This window comes from Sander vitreus, chromosome 3, assembly GCF_031162955.1.
Source record: "Sander vitreus isolate 19-12246 chromosome 3, sanVit1, whole genome shotgun sequence".
NCBI classification, from domain to species: Eukaryota; Metazoa; Chordata; class Actinopteri; order Perciformes; family Percidae; genus Sander; species Sander vitreus.
The window spans coordinates 25,609,215-25,625,648 of record NC_135857.1 but is presented as its reverse complement, the minus strand read 5'-3'; the positions used below and the strand labels follow the sequence as shown (position 1 = coordinate 25,625,648).

Below are 16,434 nucleotides of genomic sequence, written 5' to 3'. Positions count from 1 at the left end.
AAGGACTGGAGGTCTGTTTTGAAGTGATGTGTGCAAAGCAGATATAAAACACCTGATACAACCTGGCCTCCATCTAGCAGATAAAACCATGTGAAGAACCATGTCAGTTCACTTGGGACTCAACACACGCACATGGTTATAATATAAAAAACACACAAACAATGCACTGTCCTTGGAGCTAAGACAACTTTAAAGGTAACTGTCAACACAGGAAACACCCTGTTATGTAATAGGACTAGAGGAACAATAAGGATAGTAACATGGCTGTGCAACTTCAGATTACAAAATAGCAGCGATGAATGACAGCTGGAGCAGTTGCACACCATACATATATAGACAGTGACACACGTAAGGGAACCTCTAGTACTCCTATAGCGACTCACTAGTAAGTTTGTTCTTCATCACATAACATTACTCACCCAGAATTACAATGTGAGCAAGCTATTTTACGTAAACATATGATTTACCTATAGATATGATTTTCTGTACACCATTTATCCATTTGAAAATATTTCTATAGTTCTTTTTAGAAAATGCCACCATCATTTTAAACCATATTTAAAATCTATCCCCACATTTTGAGGTTTCCAAATAAATATGTGCACTATATAAATATGGACCTTAACCTGTAAGCCAACATGGAATAGATAAGGAAGTCCTTTAACTGCTCAGAAGAAAGTTGAAATTTGAACATCTACAATTTAAAAGTGAAAATGATTGATTTCAGATTATGTTATTTCTTAATTGACAGATTAGTTTCATGCCTATGGGAATGTCAATAGTTGTGCAGGTATTCGGCAATAAATCAAAGTACTAGACAAATAAAAATGTTGACTCAATAGCTCTAGATAGAAGGGGATCACCAATATTATTACAATTTATCCTAAGGGGCGTACATGTCTGTAGCAAATCCCCCGGCAGTCCATCTAATAGTGGTCGAGACATTTCACTAAAAAACAAATATGTCAACCTCATGGTGCAGCAAGAGGAAAAGTTGCTCTGGGTAACATGGACTTCAGTACCAATGACATGGCAATCCATTTAAATAGTTGAGATGTCTGGACAAAATTGGTCGACTGACTGATATTGCCATCCCCAGTGCCAAGGCTGACAATGTGTCACTGTGCACAAAACTCAATGTTTAATAACCCATAAATACCACCACACTCTTTGGTTAACATTGTCTAATTATCCATCCAATCAATTTCTCAATTGTATACTTCTGTGGGTTTACAGCTGTGCTTCACTTGGTGAAAAGTGCCTCCATTACCAAACGTCTCCCAAATAAAAGCTATCATGATTCTTTAAACAGAAACATAGAAGGCCTTCTTTATATCTTTATATCAGTATTACTGTAAGGTGGATCCCAGCTTCTTTGTTTGCACACAAAACACATTTTGCACAAACAGCTTGGATTTATGTAAGAAAATGACTTTCTTTGAATCTGTCAAAAACCACATAAAAGAAGGCAATACCTAGCATATCCTGTTAATGACTTTGTGACTTATTATTGAATACATATTGGCCCACAACACAAGAACATTTCATTCAATATGGAGCCCACTTAGGCCAAGTAACTATCACATATCTCAACACAACAAACCACCATCAATCCATCTGGGTTTCCAACATATCCAATATATGAAGGCAAAGTAGTTATTATAACACACAGTATCGCTGCTCTCTTCCTTCTATCTCAGCATGAGAACCAGGTGAATCTGTATAGTGTTCTCAGATATAGGCCTTTATCGATGGATGGATAACACAATCAGCTTCTTTTGTCATCTCCTCTGTAGGCCATTATATCCTCAGGGACCACAATGGTATCTGAGCAGCTGGTGTCCTCTAGGAGGGTGGCAATCAGACACTGCTGTCCTAATAAGAGGTATTATGGTCCCAACAATAGGGTGCTGAAAGGTGCAACAAGATCAATTATTGTTTTTTCACACTAAAGGAAAACCATTTAGTGTAGGCATACTGTGTTACCTGTGTGTGTGTGTGTGTGTGTGTGTGTGTGTGTGTGTGTGTGTGTGTGTGTGTCTGTGTGTGTGTGTGTGTGTGTGTGTGTGTGTGTGTGTGTGTGTGTGTGTGTGTGTGTGAGGAGGCGTCATTTACCTCCTCGAGGGGGAGGATCACCTGAAGTGCATCAATAAGAAGCTCAAACCGTCCGCTGCTTAAAACTCTTGCTCACAGTCGACAAACTCACAAGAACTTGACATACATACTTTCAGACCAAGGAGAGGGAGGAAGAAAACACAGTAAGTTTATGTTTGCAATTATATCATTTAAAAAACAATCCAAAATGGGTCTCTCTGGTTGTCAACCACCAATCATTATACTCAACAATTAGCTAAAATGTGTTTGCTATTTATTGGGTATAATGATTGAGTGGTGAGGTTTTGTAACACAAAAGCAGGTTTGACAGAATAGGTTATGACACATGGAGTATCAAGGTAATTTTTTAAATATAATGAGTTATTGCTAGATTAGTATATCTTAAAGCAAATTCATGGATTAAGCACCTGGATTGACTAGTCAGTTGTGTTAAACAGTATGCTATACTTCCTGTCACTTTTGATTGTTTGAATGATTTTACCTTTACAACAATTACTTATTATTTCATGTAATAACTTAAGCCACAGGGAGAAGAGTCTGACCACTGGTTGGCAGAAAGAAAACTAATGTGTTTACTTTCAGCTTCCTTGTAGCTAAGCACTGATTTGATATTTGCAGGTCAAACGTGCTTTATAACATGGCTAATTTGTATGGAAAGTTTTGTAGACCTCTAGACTACATAAATTATTATTCCATCAGCATTTAAATGAATATAACATTATTTCAATGTGAAGAAGGTTCTTACTAGTTCCACGTTGAAATAATTGATTTGACCTTGATTTGATGACTATATGATTGTTAATGCAGATTTAAACTGATTTATTCTGATATCGGGATACAAGCAGGATGTCTACAAAACAAAAACAAAACAAAAAAAGTAAATGTGACGCTAGTTTTTTTTCAGAAATTCAGAAACTGTAGTGTCAAATGTAATTGTATTACATGTAAATCAAATTGTGACAGTGCTCTGAGCATTTAGCCTCTCTGGTCTGGGTGCATACAATCCACGACTGATCCAATACTGAATACTTTATTTTTTTAATTTATTTTTTCAGATGGTTGTATTACCAGTTTTGTTCCTGTTGGGGTCGCTGTTTCACTATGGTCGTGTGGAGGCCCAGTCCACCAGCGCCAGTGAATTACTGAAACAGGCTGCACGTAAGCCACACAAACTGCCACATTTAATTCCTTTAATCTGGCACTCAACCAAACAGTATACACAGCACACGCCATATTCATGGTTCATATCATCTGTCAGCTGCTGAATACTTAGTTTGCAACCAAAATATGTGGGTTTCTTTTTTCTTTTTCTTTTTTTACTCAAGTGACCGTGCTTCTTCAAACTGACACCTCTGCCCTCCTTGTTGAACTTGTCACCTCTTCTTTTCCTCTCTCTCGCCATTCCTCCATCCTATTCCAGTCCAATGGAACGGACCTGTGACCTGTGACAAATGGGACTGCAATTGTGCCTTCAAAGAGCGTGGCTGCTGCTGTGCAGCCAAAGATATGTTCCAATTAGAAGAGGACACCTTCATAAGGATGAAATATTTGTGGCAGGGTATCAGCACACTGAAACACAGAGTACATGAGCTCACAGGTGAACACGCATACCTTGATGAAAGGTACAGTAGATTTAGACCAACATATCTGGACACTTTGTTGTTCAGTGCAATAAATCTCTCATTCTCTTTTTCCACAGATGGCATCCGTGTTGCCTTCAAAGCCACCATGAATCCAAATAATACCACTCCTGGTTCTACTGAATATTGTTTTGGTCCTTTCAATACTAATGTGCCAATCCCCTACTCTGTCGTCACTCTTAACCATGACAATGCATATAACCCTTCCTTGGGTAGGAAACACACAGATACACACACATAAAAAGCAAACTCAAATGACTTATGAAAGCTTTACCCACCATTTTAAAATGAAAGCTTTGTGTAAAGCATGCATCCCTGCAGTTCCACTTACTCTTCTCCTCCCTCTCTAGGTATCTTCACTGCCCGTTCTGCTGGTGTTTATGTCTTTTCCTTCACAGTCCACTCATATGTGACAGAGTATGGGCGCCTCTACCATAAAGTAAACCAACCAGATAGACTTAACAAATTCTGCTGGTTTACCCACATAGCAACAGCAAGTCATTTGTAACTTCATTTTGTGTTTTGTGGTATCTGTAGGTCCAGCTGATGAAGAATGGGAACATCATTGCCAGCATATGGGAGGACAATCGAGAAGATAGTGAAGACAATGCCAATCAGGTAAAAAGTTAAAGAAAATCAGATTGTTTTAACAAGAGCAAAGTGACATGATTGCACAAATGGAGATTAAATGTTGCAATTTACGAATCAAATTCTAAATTGTGTGTGTGGGGGGGAATCATTTTCCGTGTGATTTTTATAATTGTTTTTTATAATGGCTACATGAAACATGACACTGTTTACTGTGTATACTTTCAGGTGGTGGTACTGGAGCTGCAGAGAGGTGATCAGGTCTACGTTGAGCTGGTATCTGGAAGGAAACTCTGCAAATACCTGGAGTATAATATCTTCACTGGTTACATACTGTACCCCCAAACATCCCCCTACACTATTGATTTTGGCTTCTAAACTTTTAGACTCCACAGGACCTTAAATAAATCAATTTCTCCTCACTCAACTGAGATCCTGATTCATGAAAACAAACTAATGTTCTTCAGCATCAAAAGTAGGTTTTTGACCCGTCATGAGACAAGCCCCATAGTTTAACCCCTGCAGTAGAGATGAACAAGATAAGTTGTATGCACACATAGACTGGTGCATGTGTATGCAGGAATTTATGATAAGAGGCGCAGACTTAAATTTTTGCATAGCAATAAAAACAGAAAGTATCATGTTTGGAAATATATGCATCATTAAAAATATATGAGCATGGATGTGAATAAACTGCCACAACTACAGTAACAGTCTGTGTAAAGAGAAAGTGTGACATTGTTTTGATTTGGAAATAGCAAAAGTTTAGTTGGCAGGTGATGTATCTTTATTTACACACACACACACACACACACACACACACACACACACACACACACACACACACACACACACACACACACACACACACACACACACACACACACACACACACACACACACACAGACTTACACTTAGACCATGAATGGAAATAGGTAGCAGTGAAAGGCATTAATATAATTTCGGAATGATGACAATCGGGTCACAACGCCGCCGCTGCTAGCATTTGGCCTATGACAATATTTTATAACACTGTAAACAAATGCCTTTCATGGAAGTTTATTACAAATGAATATAAACCACAGCCCAACTAGAAGTAAATTAATTCAGTTGAATAAACACATGATGTAGGAGCAGCTTTCACACAAATGATAGTTTAGACAGGCCAATCATTCCTGTAAAAAGCTTCGATGAGGCAGCAGGAAACACTGTCTTGTGGGTCAATGTTGTTACTTTAAAGGAATAGTTTGATATTTTGGTAAATATGCTTCTAAGGTTCTATGGTAATTGACTTATTTCACCAGCATAACACACTCAGTATAGGTACTTCTTTCCAGAGCAGGAAGTCCTGGGTCATAAACCAAAGTATTAGACTAACTTTACTGTAATTTAGCGTTATTAATTTCAGAAGAAAAGTCACAGAAGGGATCACCAAAAACATTACAATTCATCTTGAAAGGGACATGAAGGTCTACATACAATTTGATAACAAACATATCTAATGGTTGATTAGATACTTTTTGGACCAAAGTGATTTAAATATCAATACTTCAGCATAATTGCAAGCACTTACATTCCTACTTTTGCTTTAGTAGAAGTATCCTACAAGAGTATTAGTAGTAATTACCATAATAGCTCATTTTGACCACTTCATATAGCCTACTGTTGTTGAATATATAATACTGCATTATGTAACTACAACTATAGCTGTTCAATTCATTTCACTGATGCTTTTATCCAAAGTGACTTAATAAGTTCATTCAGCCATGAAAATACCTGAAAATTGCAATAATCATGAGAGTATATATGCAAAACTACTTCAAGTGCTATATTTTAGAAACAAGAGATAAATAAAGGTATTTATTGTTTATTTTTTCATATTTTCATGGGCCAAGATGCAGTCTGAAAAGTTGAGTTTTCAGTCTGCAACGGAAGAAACAAAAAAATAAATTAGTTAAATAAAAAATACATAAACCAACTACATAATATGAGAACACAGCCATGTCATTCTAAATGTAGCAAGTGGAGCAAGTACAGCCCAGGGATGCAATGATGCAAATGCTGAAAAACAGTTTTTTTTAACATTTTATAATTCCATCACTGGAAAGTACAGACAGCAAAGGACATGGGTAAAACAGGTAATACTTAGATAAAAACACAGATGAGGTTCTACTTGAATCTGAATGAGATCAATCACAAAGCTGCTGATGCACAGCAGGGTTGGGTAAAAAGTTACTTTAAGTCACTGTGTACTATTCTGTGTACTAAACCAAGACCACAATCTTTCCCTAATCATAACCAAATGTTGAAAGAGACGGGCTTGAAATACATACAATGTGTATTGTATTCCACTGTATTTATTTATTTATTTAATTCGCTTTTATTTAGGCAATTAGGAAAGATAAAACCAAATAGATTTAAAAAACATTGTTTTCTTAACATTTTGTGATATTGGCCAGGTAGTTTTCTTGATATAAAGACATTCTGCTTTGATCAGACAAAAGGCCATCAATACAGACTAGTATTTGTGGTCAAACACAATGCCTACTAACCACTCATTAAGACATCTGATTTGTTGATGTGTTGTCTATGAAGCCCACAAATGTGTTTAATTAAAAGTGGATACATATGAGCTTCTCATCCTGAGTGTGATCTGTCTTCAACATTCCACTGAGGGAGTGAAGCCAACTGCAATTATGACCACAACACCTCTTATATTCAAACAGGAGTACTGCCAAAAGGTGATGAAATGGAAGTGATGGAAATGTCATGTTGGTGGTGGAGGTATACACACACATAGCTACTGAATAGGACCCAGGACTTACATGGAGTTCTCTGCCTGAATGATGATGACTCTGTAACTCCTGCTCACTCCCTCTTCTCTCCTCTCCTTCTGCTCCCCTACTCCTTCCTCTCCTTCTTCCTCTTCTCTCTTTCTCCCTCTACTAACCTCCTTATTCCTCTCCTCTCTTTTTTCCTGTTCTCTTCTCCCTATTCCTTTCCTTTTTTTCTTCATCTCCTCCCCTCCTTCTTCCTCTTCTTATTCCTCTTCTCTCTTTCTTCCTCTCCTCTGCTCCCATTTCCTTTCCTCTTTTGCTTCATCTCCTCTCCCTCTCCTCTCCCCCTTCTTCCTCTCCGCTCCTCTTCTCTCCTTTTTCCTCTCCTCCTGAATCCTATGCTATTTTTCGTCATCTCCTCTCCCACTCCTGCTTCTTCCTCTCCTCCATTCCCCCTCTCCCTCTTCTTCCTCTCCTCCCGATCCCCTCTCCTCTCCTCTCCTCTTCTTTTCCTTCCCTCCTTAATGTGCAAAAATGTGGAAACAATAAGTCACTTTTGACATAGCTCCTACCCTAAAATGAGATAGAAGCAACACTATAATTCTTTGTTTCCACATCCAGTGCCTCTTTCCCTATTTTCTCTTTTCTCTCCATTTCTACTCTTCCCTCTCCCCCTTTCCATCAGCCCCCATACACTCCCGAACCATCTTGCTGCTACTTTGAACGAGGAGGGATGTGGTGAAAGTATTTGGAGAATTCCTGCTGACCAAACCAACGCTGGCTGGCTGCTGTCTACTGTCTCTGCTCTACATAGAACAGCTCTACCCAAATAAGGCTGGGCTTTTTAACTAGGGGAAGAGACGCACAGACAGGGAGCTGCTGAAAGGCCATGCCCTTTTAAGGATGAAGTTTCCTTTTTTTTCTCCTCTCTCCCTCCTATTTCTTCTTCATGCTCCCTCCTCCCTCCCTCCCTCCCTTTCTCGCTCTCTTGGTAGACTAGTGAAGTCATCTCTCCTCATCTGCTCCTTTTAAGCCGGCATTTTTGAGAGGGAGGTCCCTGCGAAGCATATACAAACACTCAGTCAAGCATCCATACTCAACCCCACACGCTGCACTAGTAGCCAGCAGAAAACTGACCTATTCCTTCACACAGTGAGTATACTTTTCTTTTATTCCTCCATACAGGATAAAGCTCCTGAACTAGATTTGGGACAGGCTTAGTAGGACAAAGTGGTTGATGGTAAAAGGCCATCGCTTTACAGACCAGTCAGTCAGTAATTTTGAGGCCTTCCTAGCTTCATATAAAAAAATATGCATATGTGTCCTTAATTTTCCATGTTTGACTATAAAGTGATATTATCAGAAGTTGTAAAAAACAATGTAATCATCTTACAGTCCAAGGAGGGGTCAGATATATACACTTTGAGATGCATCTGCATTTGAACATGACTTAAATAGTATCACATATACGTATGTATATAATACTAAAGGTTGTTTAACATGTCTAACTTTTAAGTTTCCTAAAGTTTCTGTAGATTATATGTGAGTAGTATATATATTGTTTGAGTTACTGTTTCATTCAATCCTGTGTGGGTGTTGATGTCTGTCAGAATTTATATATGTAAATACGTTAAATGTGATCGATCAAGTATTGTTCACTTGTTCAGTTTTATCATAATCATCTGTAAAACTGCTGTTTTGTCTTGATTTGATAAGTCTGGTTGAACACAAGCTGACTGCTTTTTACTCGGATTTCCACAAGAACCTATTTGTGACAGAGGAAAGTCTCATTGCAAATAGTTTATCCTTAATATGATTCAGATGTTTTTGAGGGTTAATATATTTTCCATGTGAAGCAAAGAGAGGAGAAGTAGAGAGGTGAGCCAGACAGTGATGCATATCTCTGTCAGTGTACATACTTTTATTTGCAAAAGCAAATGATCCACTGCCATAATGGAAGCCTGTGAATTCACAATGCTTGAAAGGTAATCACATTTATGATGAGCAGAGAGATGCAGATAGACAGACTGGCAGGTAGGAATGTATTTCAGAAAGGCAGATAGTACATTGACACATACATGCAGAATTAGATCCTCTCCACACAACACATTGAAACTTTTGTCTTCTCTTTATGAACATGGGAAAGCTTGCTGTTCCAGTAAAAGGCCAGGCCAGCAGTAACATAAGGGAAGTACCAGTAGGCAGCTTAGCTTCTAAGCAGCAGCAACAGGAGCAGATAACACTATCTCCACTGCCAATCCTGGGGCAGCACAAAAACACAGCAGGACAATATAAGGCCAGGACTAACCACATCCGTGTTAACAGTGCAGGGGCTCTGGCACAAGCTGAATCGGACAGCACTATCTACACTTCAGAGTCAGTAAAAATGCATGGGCTCAGACACACAGCAGCTATAAAGTTTGTCAGAATAATCAGAACCATGAAGGGTCTTGGCAGCAGTGTCAGAAAATGCTTTCAGTGCTCATAAAAGTCTGGCATGTCTAAGCAAAGCAGCAAATTCTGTGCAGCTGGCATAAACCAGAGACATGTAACAAAAGAGCTCTGAGCCTGTCGCCTACAGTTGTACTGTACATCAGCTGGCAGGGAGAGCCAGAGGACTCCAATGACATCCAAACTGCGGAAATGTACTTTATCTAGCCAAGCTTTATAGCTGCTTTAGAACTATCCCTGGCCTCGAGGATAGAATTATTACAGCGAACAAGTCATTATATGGTGGTTAGCTAGTTAACTGTAAAAGAGGCGAGGCCGCATGACGCCATGTCCTCTCAGCCTGCCACAGTTGCCACAGCCCTCACACTGGTTTCCTGTTCTGGCATTAGGTGGATTTACCATGGTAATAGAGAAACAGAGCAGGAAAAACACAACTGAGAGAGATGGAGGGACAGAGGTAATGAAGTCATATTTGTGGGATGAGGCACTTTGGGATGTCTGAAAGGAACATTTTAGGTTTTTTTTTATCTCCATGTTTTCCTTTTTGTAGTTTATTAAATAGTCATGTTTAAAGTCATTAGTTTTATTTTATTGCTCACTTTTTTTCGTTGAATCTTAGAAACATTCCTTGGAAACATTTGATTACTTACATAGTAATACTTCTTTTCTCCTGTATAGTGTTGGTGAATTAATACTACAAATATCAGTACTAGTATATGGCACTAGGCTAGTGATTTTATAGTATAGACAGATGCTATGCATGACTAGTTTGATTATATTGTAGTAGTAAATGTTGTCATTGCAGCAGCAGTAGCAGTAACAGTAGCAGAGGTAGATTTTGTACTAATACCAGTAGTAATTGTACTAGCAGCTTATGAAAATGTTTTTATATACTATGTCAAGTGAACACTGCCTTAAATATCAAAGAGAAGCAGCCAGACAGCACAGAAGCTTGTTTAGCAGATCATCCTGAGTTATTGTACCTTGGCCGGGTCCCAAGGATAACAAGAAGTCCCTAGATGCACATAAATACCAGAAATAGAGAACAAGCCCTAACGGACTAATTTGACCTCTTAGACTATTATGCGATGTTTGCATGGTTGTCATGCAATGCACACATACAGACTGATACAGGACTAGTGGGAGAAATAGTGCTTCTCTTCTCTTCACAAGACATGAGAAGTCATTGAGTGCACAATGTGGTGAACAACTTCTATTTCTTTCCCTACAAAGAGTGTAGTGTGTGTGTGATTTGCAATTGTGGTCCAGGGAGTAGTTTACTATACGTGGCTAAGAACAGAATCAGAAATCAGAAATCAGTGAATGTCAGAGTCAGTGAACTAGAGGCCAATGGAAAAAAGACAAGTTATTAACTGGATACCAGACAAACATTACTCTGTAATAATGATTATATAATAAAGCATGTTAGTGGGAATAACAAGAGGTATGAGTGTGTGTACCAGTACAGTAAGAGCGAAAGGCAGACAGATGAAGATTAAATATAGTATCTGAACTTGTGGTTGTATGTAAGAGAGCGTGTTGCCCAGCATGTGTGTTTGGTTTCTTGCGGCCTGGAAAAGCACCACAGGGAATGCAAAGAACATTTAATAGGGTTGGTGGTAACACTCTGGGCAGGAATTCATTAATGCCATTGGCATGCAGACTCTATTATGCAGACATGCAGTATATCTACTTGCAGTGGTGGAACATACATAAACTGCAAATTGTTTATTAAGCATTACCACAAGGCAAAAATAATCCACTACTACTTGTTTGTAAGTTGTATTTGATTAGGACAATGCACATTAATCAACATTTCTGTAAATACACCAGTGTTAGCCAGTCAGCTAATTTTCAACTGTAGTCCTAGTATGCATGTCTTTATGGTGGGAAGAAACCCATGCAAACACAGAGAGAACATGTAAACTCAACACAGAAAGGCCCAGAATGACCTGGATTCAAACCTAGAACCTTCTTGCTGGGAGGCAGAAGTGCTAACCACTGAGCCACCGTGCTGCCTTAAGGACCACCTTAAAAATGTTACTTTACTTACTGTCAGAAAACGTAAAGAAAGAAAGCTCAGCTATCTAAAGTAAAATTACCCATAGTACTCATTGAGTGTACATCAACTATACAGGTCATAGGTCATTTGAGGGTCTTTCAGCTATTTGTGTTATGGCCCGACTCTTTACTACTTTGGTTCATTCCCACCATTCTCATCAGATCATTTCCAGCAGCAGTCAGCTGTTTTTAGTAAAAAGAAAGTTCTGAAAAACTCACACTACCTGTTCAGCACCAAACAGCAGACAGACAAAGTTAGAGGCTAGCTGGTGAACACAGTGCAGCATTTAACAGCTATTGAGCCAGATATTACAACATTAGACCTGTCTTCAGGTGGACACAAACACAACTCCAAATTAACAATAACGTTGCTTCCTGTCTGTTGGATGTCATGCTTGCAAGTTTGTATTATCGGTTTAAAAGGATAGAACACGCCAGCATTTTGTTCACAACTTATGATATGGACCTTTTTCATAGCAGACATTTTGACTTGTCATAGTAGGAAAAGCACAGCTGAAATTGATAACCTTAATAATGGCTCAATTCCATCAAGTGTTCCAGTAAAGCTATTTCAGTGAGTCAGCATGCACAATACCAGGGCCTCTCCTAAGTGGAATGCAGCCATGTCACTGAATACTACAGCCAATGGAAAAGTCCTGTGACCAGTGCAAAAAGACTGCATGTACTCAGCAATACAGAAAAGGACTGCATATTGTTCATACACTGAAGTTTGCTGTTGCCCTTGGTTACAACGTTCCCCATCCTATGCCAAGGATGAGCCTCCTCCAGTCAATTCCTGGGTTTAACCTTTAACATTTGAACTTTGAACCTCCCCAGGAAAAGGAAGTTGAAGTGGCCTGACATCAAGATGGCAACAAAGGTTGGACAGTGCAGACAGCACTTTGATATGGGTTTGCACTTGGCTGCTGGCCCAAAGGCAATACAGAGGCATAAGACAAAAAAGTGCTGGCAATGATATACTTATGTGTTGAGAGAGAGAGAGAGAGAGAGAGAGAGAGAGAGAGAAATTGTGTGTGTGTGTGTGTGTGTGTGTGTGTGTGTGTGTGTGTGTGTGTGTGTGTGTGTGTGTGTGTGTGTGTGTGTAAAAGGAGAATATATGCAAAAAAAGCTGCCTGATAAAGAGCTCCCATTGCACACCACTTTGCCTCGGACACAGCAGGTCCTGATAGGGCTAAATGGTGTGTATTAGGAGACACAACGCTGTTAATAAATTAAGTGCTGGGCATTTTCGCTTACATCCACGCTTTTTTTTTTTTTTTTACATGCTTTGGTGTATATAATATACAGTACAATATATTTATATATGTATATATATGGAAGCAGTGCGTTTGAAAGTAAATGCCTTCATCTAGATTATTCGCACAGCTATGCATGTTTGTGCATACAGGCTACATCCAAATTTTACTGCAATGTGAATGTAAGCTATTGTTTGTCACCTAAAAACAACAATTTTGGACTAAATTGTAGGCATAATGGGATGCTCAAGAAAACAGTAAGTTTATAAAAGCTGTACGTTGTCATGGATATACAGTGTGCTGTAAATTGTCAGGATGATACCAGTGAAAATGCAACTACCCATTATCACATTTACTTAGAATTCATACTTTTTCCAGAGATAATTAATAACAATATTTTTTCTCTCTCCTTTACTTCATCCCTGTCTCCTTTCCCACACTGCCTCGCTCACCCATCTCCCTCCACTGTTCTATCCATCTTCTCCATTCACTTCTTCTTCTCAATCTTTTCAATCTTTCCACCCTCCATTTCACACTCTCAGGGAGTCGGCATGGCTAACAAGGGTCCATCCTTCGGCTTGAGCCGGGCGGTTCAGGATAAGATCGACAGCAAGTACGACCCTGAGCTGGAGCAGATCCTGGTGGAGTGGATCAGCCGTCAGTGTGGCTCCGGTGTGGGAAAGCCAGAGGCAGGCAAAATGGGCTTCCAGGCCTGGCTGAAAGACGGATGTGTGAGTGCAACACACCTGTTTGATTACTTGTTTTTTCTAGATGTTATGATTTCCTAAGGTTAATGATATTTCTTTATGCCTCTCCTTCCTTTCTTCCTCTACTTCTCCCATACCCTCTGTCCCTCCATCTGGTCTTACCAGGTTCTGAGCGAACTGATTAACAGTCTATTCCCCGGAGAGAAACCCGTGAAGAAGATCCAGAGCTCATCCATGGCCTTCAAACAGATGGAGCAGATTTCCCAGTTTCTCAACGCTGCCGAGAAGTATGGCGTCACCAAGACTGACATGTTCCAGACTGTGGACCTTTGGGAAGGTGAGATGGGTTTCATGGTCTTCATTCCTCGGTTACTGCAAACATTTAATGCTAGAAGACACAATTTGTCTTGGGTTTAAGCACTTTGGTTGTGTGGTAGAGGGAAAATTGTTTGGATTTGACGATGCACGTACAGAAACATCATAGTGTGATGGTTACTAGAATAAATAATCCTAGCTGTGTGTGTGTGGGGACAGCTAAGGACCTGGCGGCAGTGCAGAGGACCCTGTCAGCTCTGGGCAGCTTGGCCGTCACTAAGGATGAAGGCACATACAATGGAGACCCTAACTGGTTCTTCAAGTGAGTCCAATACATGAAATGTCAACTGCTTTATTAAACCGATTCCGATTAAAATAAGTATTCATAGAACATTGCAGTTAAGTTCAGAAAATTCGGTGACATTTTCAATGATGTGTTGCAGGAAATCTCAGGAGAACAAGCGAGACTTCAGCGAAGACCAGCTGAAGGCTGGCAAAAATGTGATTGGCCTACAGATGGGGACCAATAAGGGAGCCAGTCAGGAGGGCATGAGCTATGGAAGAGCTCGACAGATCCTGTAAAATCACTGAATCACAGATACCCAAAACCTCTTCAGCCCCTTACACCTTCTTAGAGCCTGTAAGTGCCTAAGTGGTCCACTACCACTCCTCTTTCATCGTCAGAAAACAGCTTCTTTCTAACAAGTACCCCCTACTTTCTGGTCTTTGAACTTGCCCTGAGCCCCTTACATATACTTGCACTGGTGACCCTACCACTGCAGTCAGGACCAGTACAACTGAACGTTTGTAGTGGAAAATAGTAACCTTAAAAATGACCAATTCAATGCCTTGGAGGTAAAAACAACAAGATGATGTGCCAAAAGTTGAGCTGTTCCTACCTAATATGAAAAAACACTGCTTTTACAAATAACTGACCACTGTCTCATCTCTGATACATAACAAATGTCTGAATTATGGCATTTTTTTACTAGATTTTTAGAAACATTGGTTCTGGATTCTAACACAAATACCTTCTTTCCAAATTGAGTGGTGATACAACCCATGTCAGACCAGTACATCAGTGCATTTATAGTATTTTTCTTGTTTATTGTCCCTACCTACCACTTCCCACAATACTATGCCTGATGTATCAGTGCCAATATTTTTGTACATTGTCTTATTAAATAATGACTTTGAAATACATTTCTGAATTGACTTTGTGATTCTGAATTATTCCGTTTGACCATTCCAGGATATGGGAAAATTAGAAAAGTACAACCATTCACTGGAACTTTGTTTTACTACCAGTATTTCAAATGATTGTTTCCTCAGGTGTGTCTTAAAACAATACTCACATGCCAGTAATGGGCATATAAAAAATGGTGGAAAAACTCCACAGCCCTGTGTTTGTTTTTACTGGCGGGGGCGGCATGGTTTAAGGGATGGCAATGTTATTACTCTAATGCCAATACTTTGGATTATGAATATACCTAAATATACCAAATACCTGCAAATCTAATGACATTCCCATTAACTTCAGCTGTACTGTGTGCTACATGCAGCGAATGTTAGCATGAACAGGCTAAACTAAAGCCCCTGACACACCAACCCGACGGCTGACCGTTGGCAAAAAAAGCAGTCGGACTGATCAGTCAGCTCCCTGTGGTCCAAAAAGTGCCTTGGAACACACCGAAGCGACGCTGTCTTGAGCGTACGTTCTGCGTGAGACATAATACAAAAAATGAAAACCAGAAATGACAACGCGTCACGTGGGTCTGGCTTCTAAAGCCGATAGTAATGGCAGGTTGTTTCGAAATATGATCTCGTATTTCACAAAAATAGTTCACTGAAACGTGTTTTTGAAAACATTTTAAGCGAGAAATTGGCCACACAGTTGCTGAATCTGTCTTCATTTCAGATCGACAAAGGTCAGTTTAAAAGATTTTTGTCAGTTTTTGAGAGGCGTTCGTCACTCATCCCGCTCGTTATTTCCGGGTTAGCACTCCACCAATCAGATTGGATTGGTGAAGGCCGACAGCTCCTCCGAAGGACGACGGCACGGAACACACCGAACAGACTCGAGTCACTGACCTCGCCAGACTGTCCGACGGCCAATTATCGGGTTGGTGTGTCAGGGCCATAAGATGGTGACCATGGTAAACATTAACAGCTTACCTGCTTAACATCATCATGCTGAATATGAGCATAGTCAGAGAGGGTTTAGAGATGGAGAATCTTGATAGTATTATATCAAATATACAAATGTATGGTATTATATCAGTTAGCATGCTGGCGATAGCATTTAGCTCAAAGCACCGCTGTGCCTGAAGTACAGCCTCACAGTGCTGCTAGCGTGCATAGCTGTAGTATCTATGACAAGACTATATATAACAAGACTATGAGTCTTGTTAAACCTCTTTAAAAATATTTTGCCATTTTACACGTAAATAACATAAACACGTTAGATGGATTTCTTGCACACATACATTAACTTATATTTTTTACAAAATAATTGTTTCATAA

General features: G+C 39.5%; 2 protein-coding genes across 3 annotated transcripts; both read left to right on the top strand.

The window, feature by feature from the left end:
* Positions 1–2,169: 2,169 nt before the first annotated feature.
* cbln18 (cerebellin 18) lies at positions 2,170–5,045 on the top strand. Its single transcript, XM_078244229.1, has 7 exons — positions 2,170–2,258; positions 3,171–3,273; positions 3,536–3,712; positions 3,815–3,967; positions 4,106–4,194; positions 4,293–4,373; positions 4,572–5,045. The coding sequence occupies exons 2-7, from the start codon at positions 3,171–3,173 to the stop codon at positions 4,719–4,721; spliced, it is 753 nt and encodes a 250-aa protein (XP_078100355.1). The 5' UTR covers positions 2,170–2,258; the 3' UTR covers positions 4,722–5,045.
* A 3,058-nt stretch (positions 5,046–8,103) lies between these two features.
* Positions 8,104–14,592, top strand: tagln (transgelin). 2 transcript variants are annotated; one of them, XM_078246676.1, is made up of 6 exons: positions 8,104–8,273; positions 12,471–12,513; positions 13,432–13,620; positions 13,762–13,933; positions 14,131–14,233; positions 14,355–14,592. In XM_078246676.1, exons 2-6 carry the CDS (start codon positions 12,502–12,504, stop codon positions 14,491–14,493), a joined length of 615 nt encoding a protein of 204 aa, XP_078102802.1. In that variant the 5' UTR covers positions 8,104–8,273; positions 12,471–12,501; the 3' UTR covers positions 14,494–14,592. The 2 variants fall into 2 exon arrangements, with proteins under 2 accessions (XP_078102802.1, XP_078102803.1); XM_078246677.1 differs by lacking the exon at positions 12,471–12,513 and having other exon boundaries at positions 8,105–8,273.
* Positions 14,593–16,434: the final 1,842 nt, after the last annotated feature.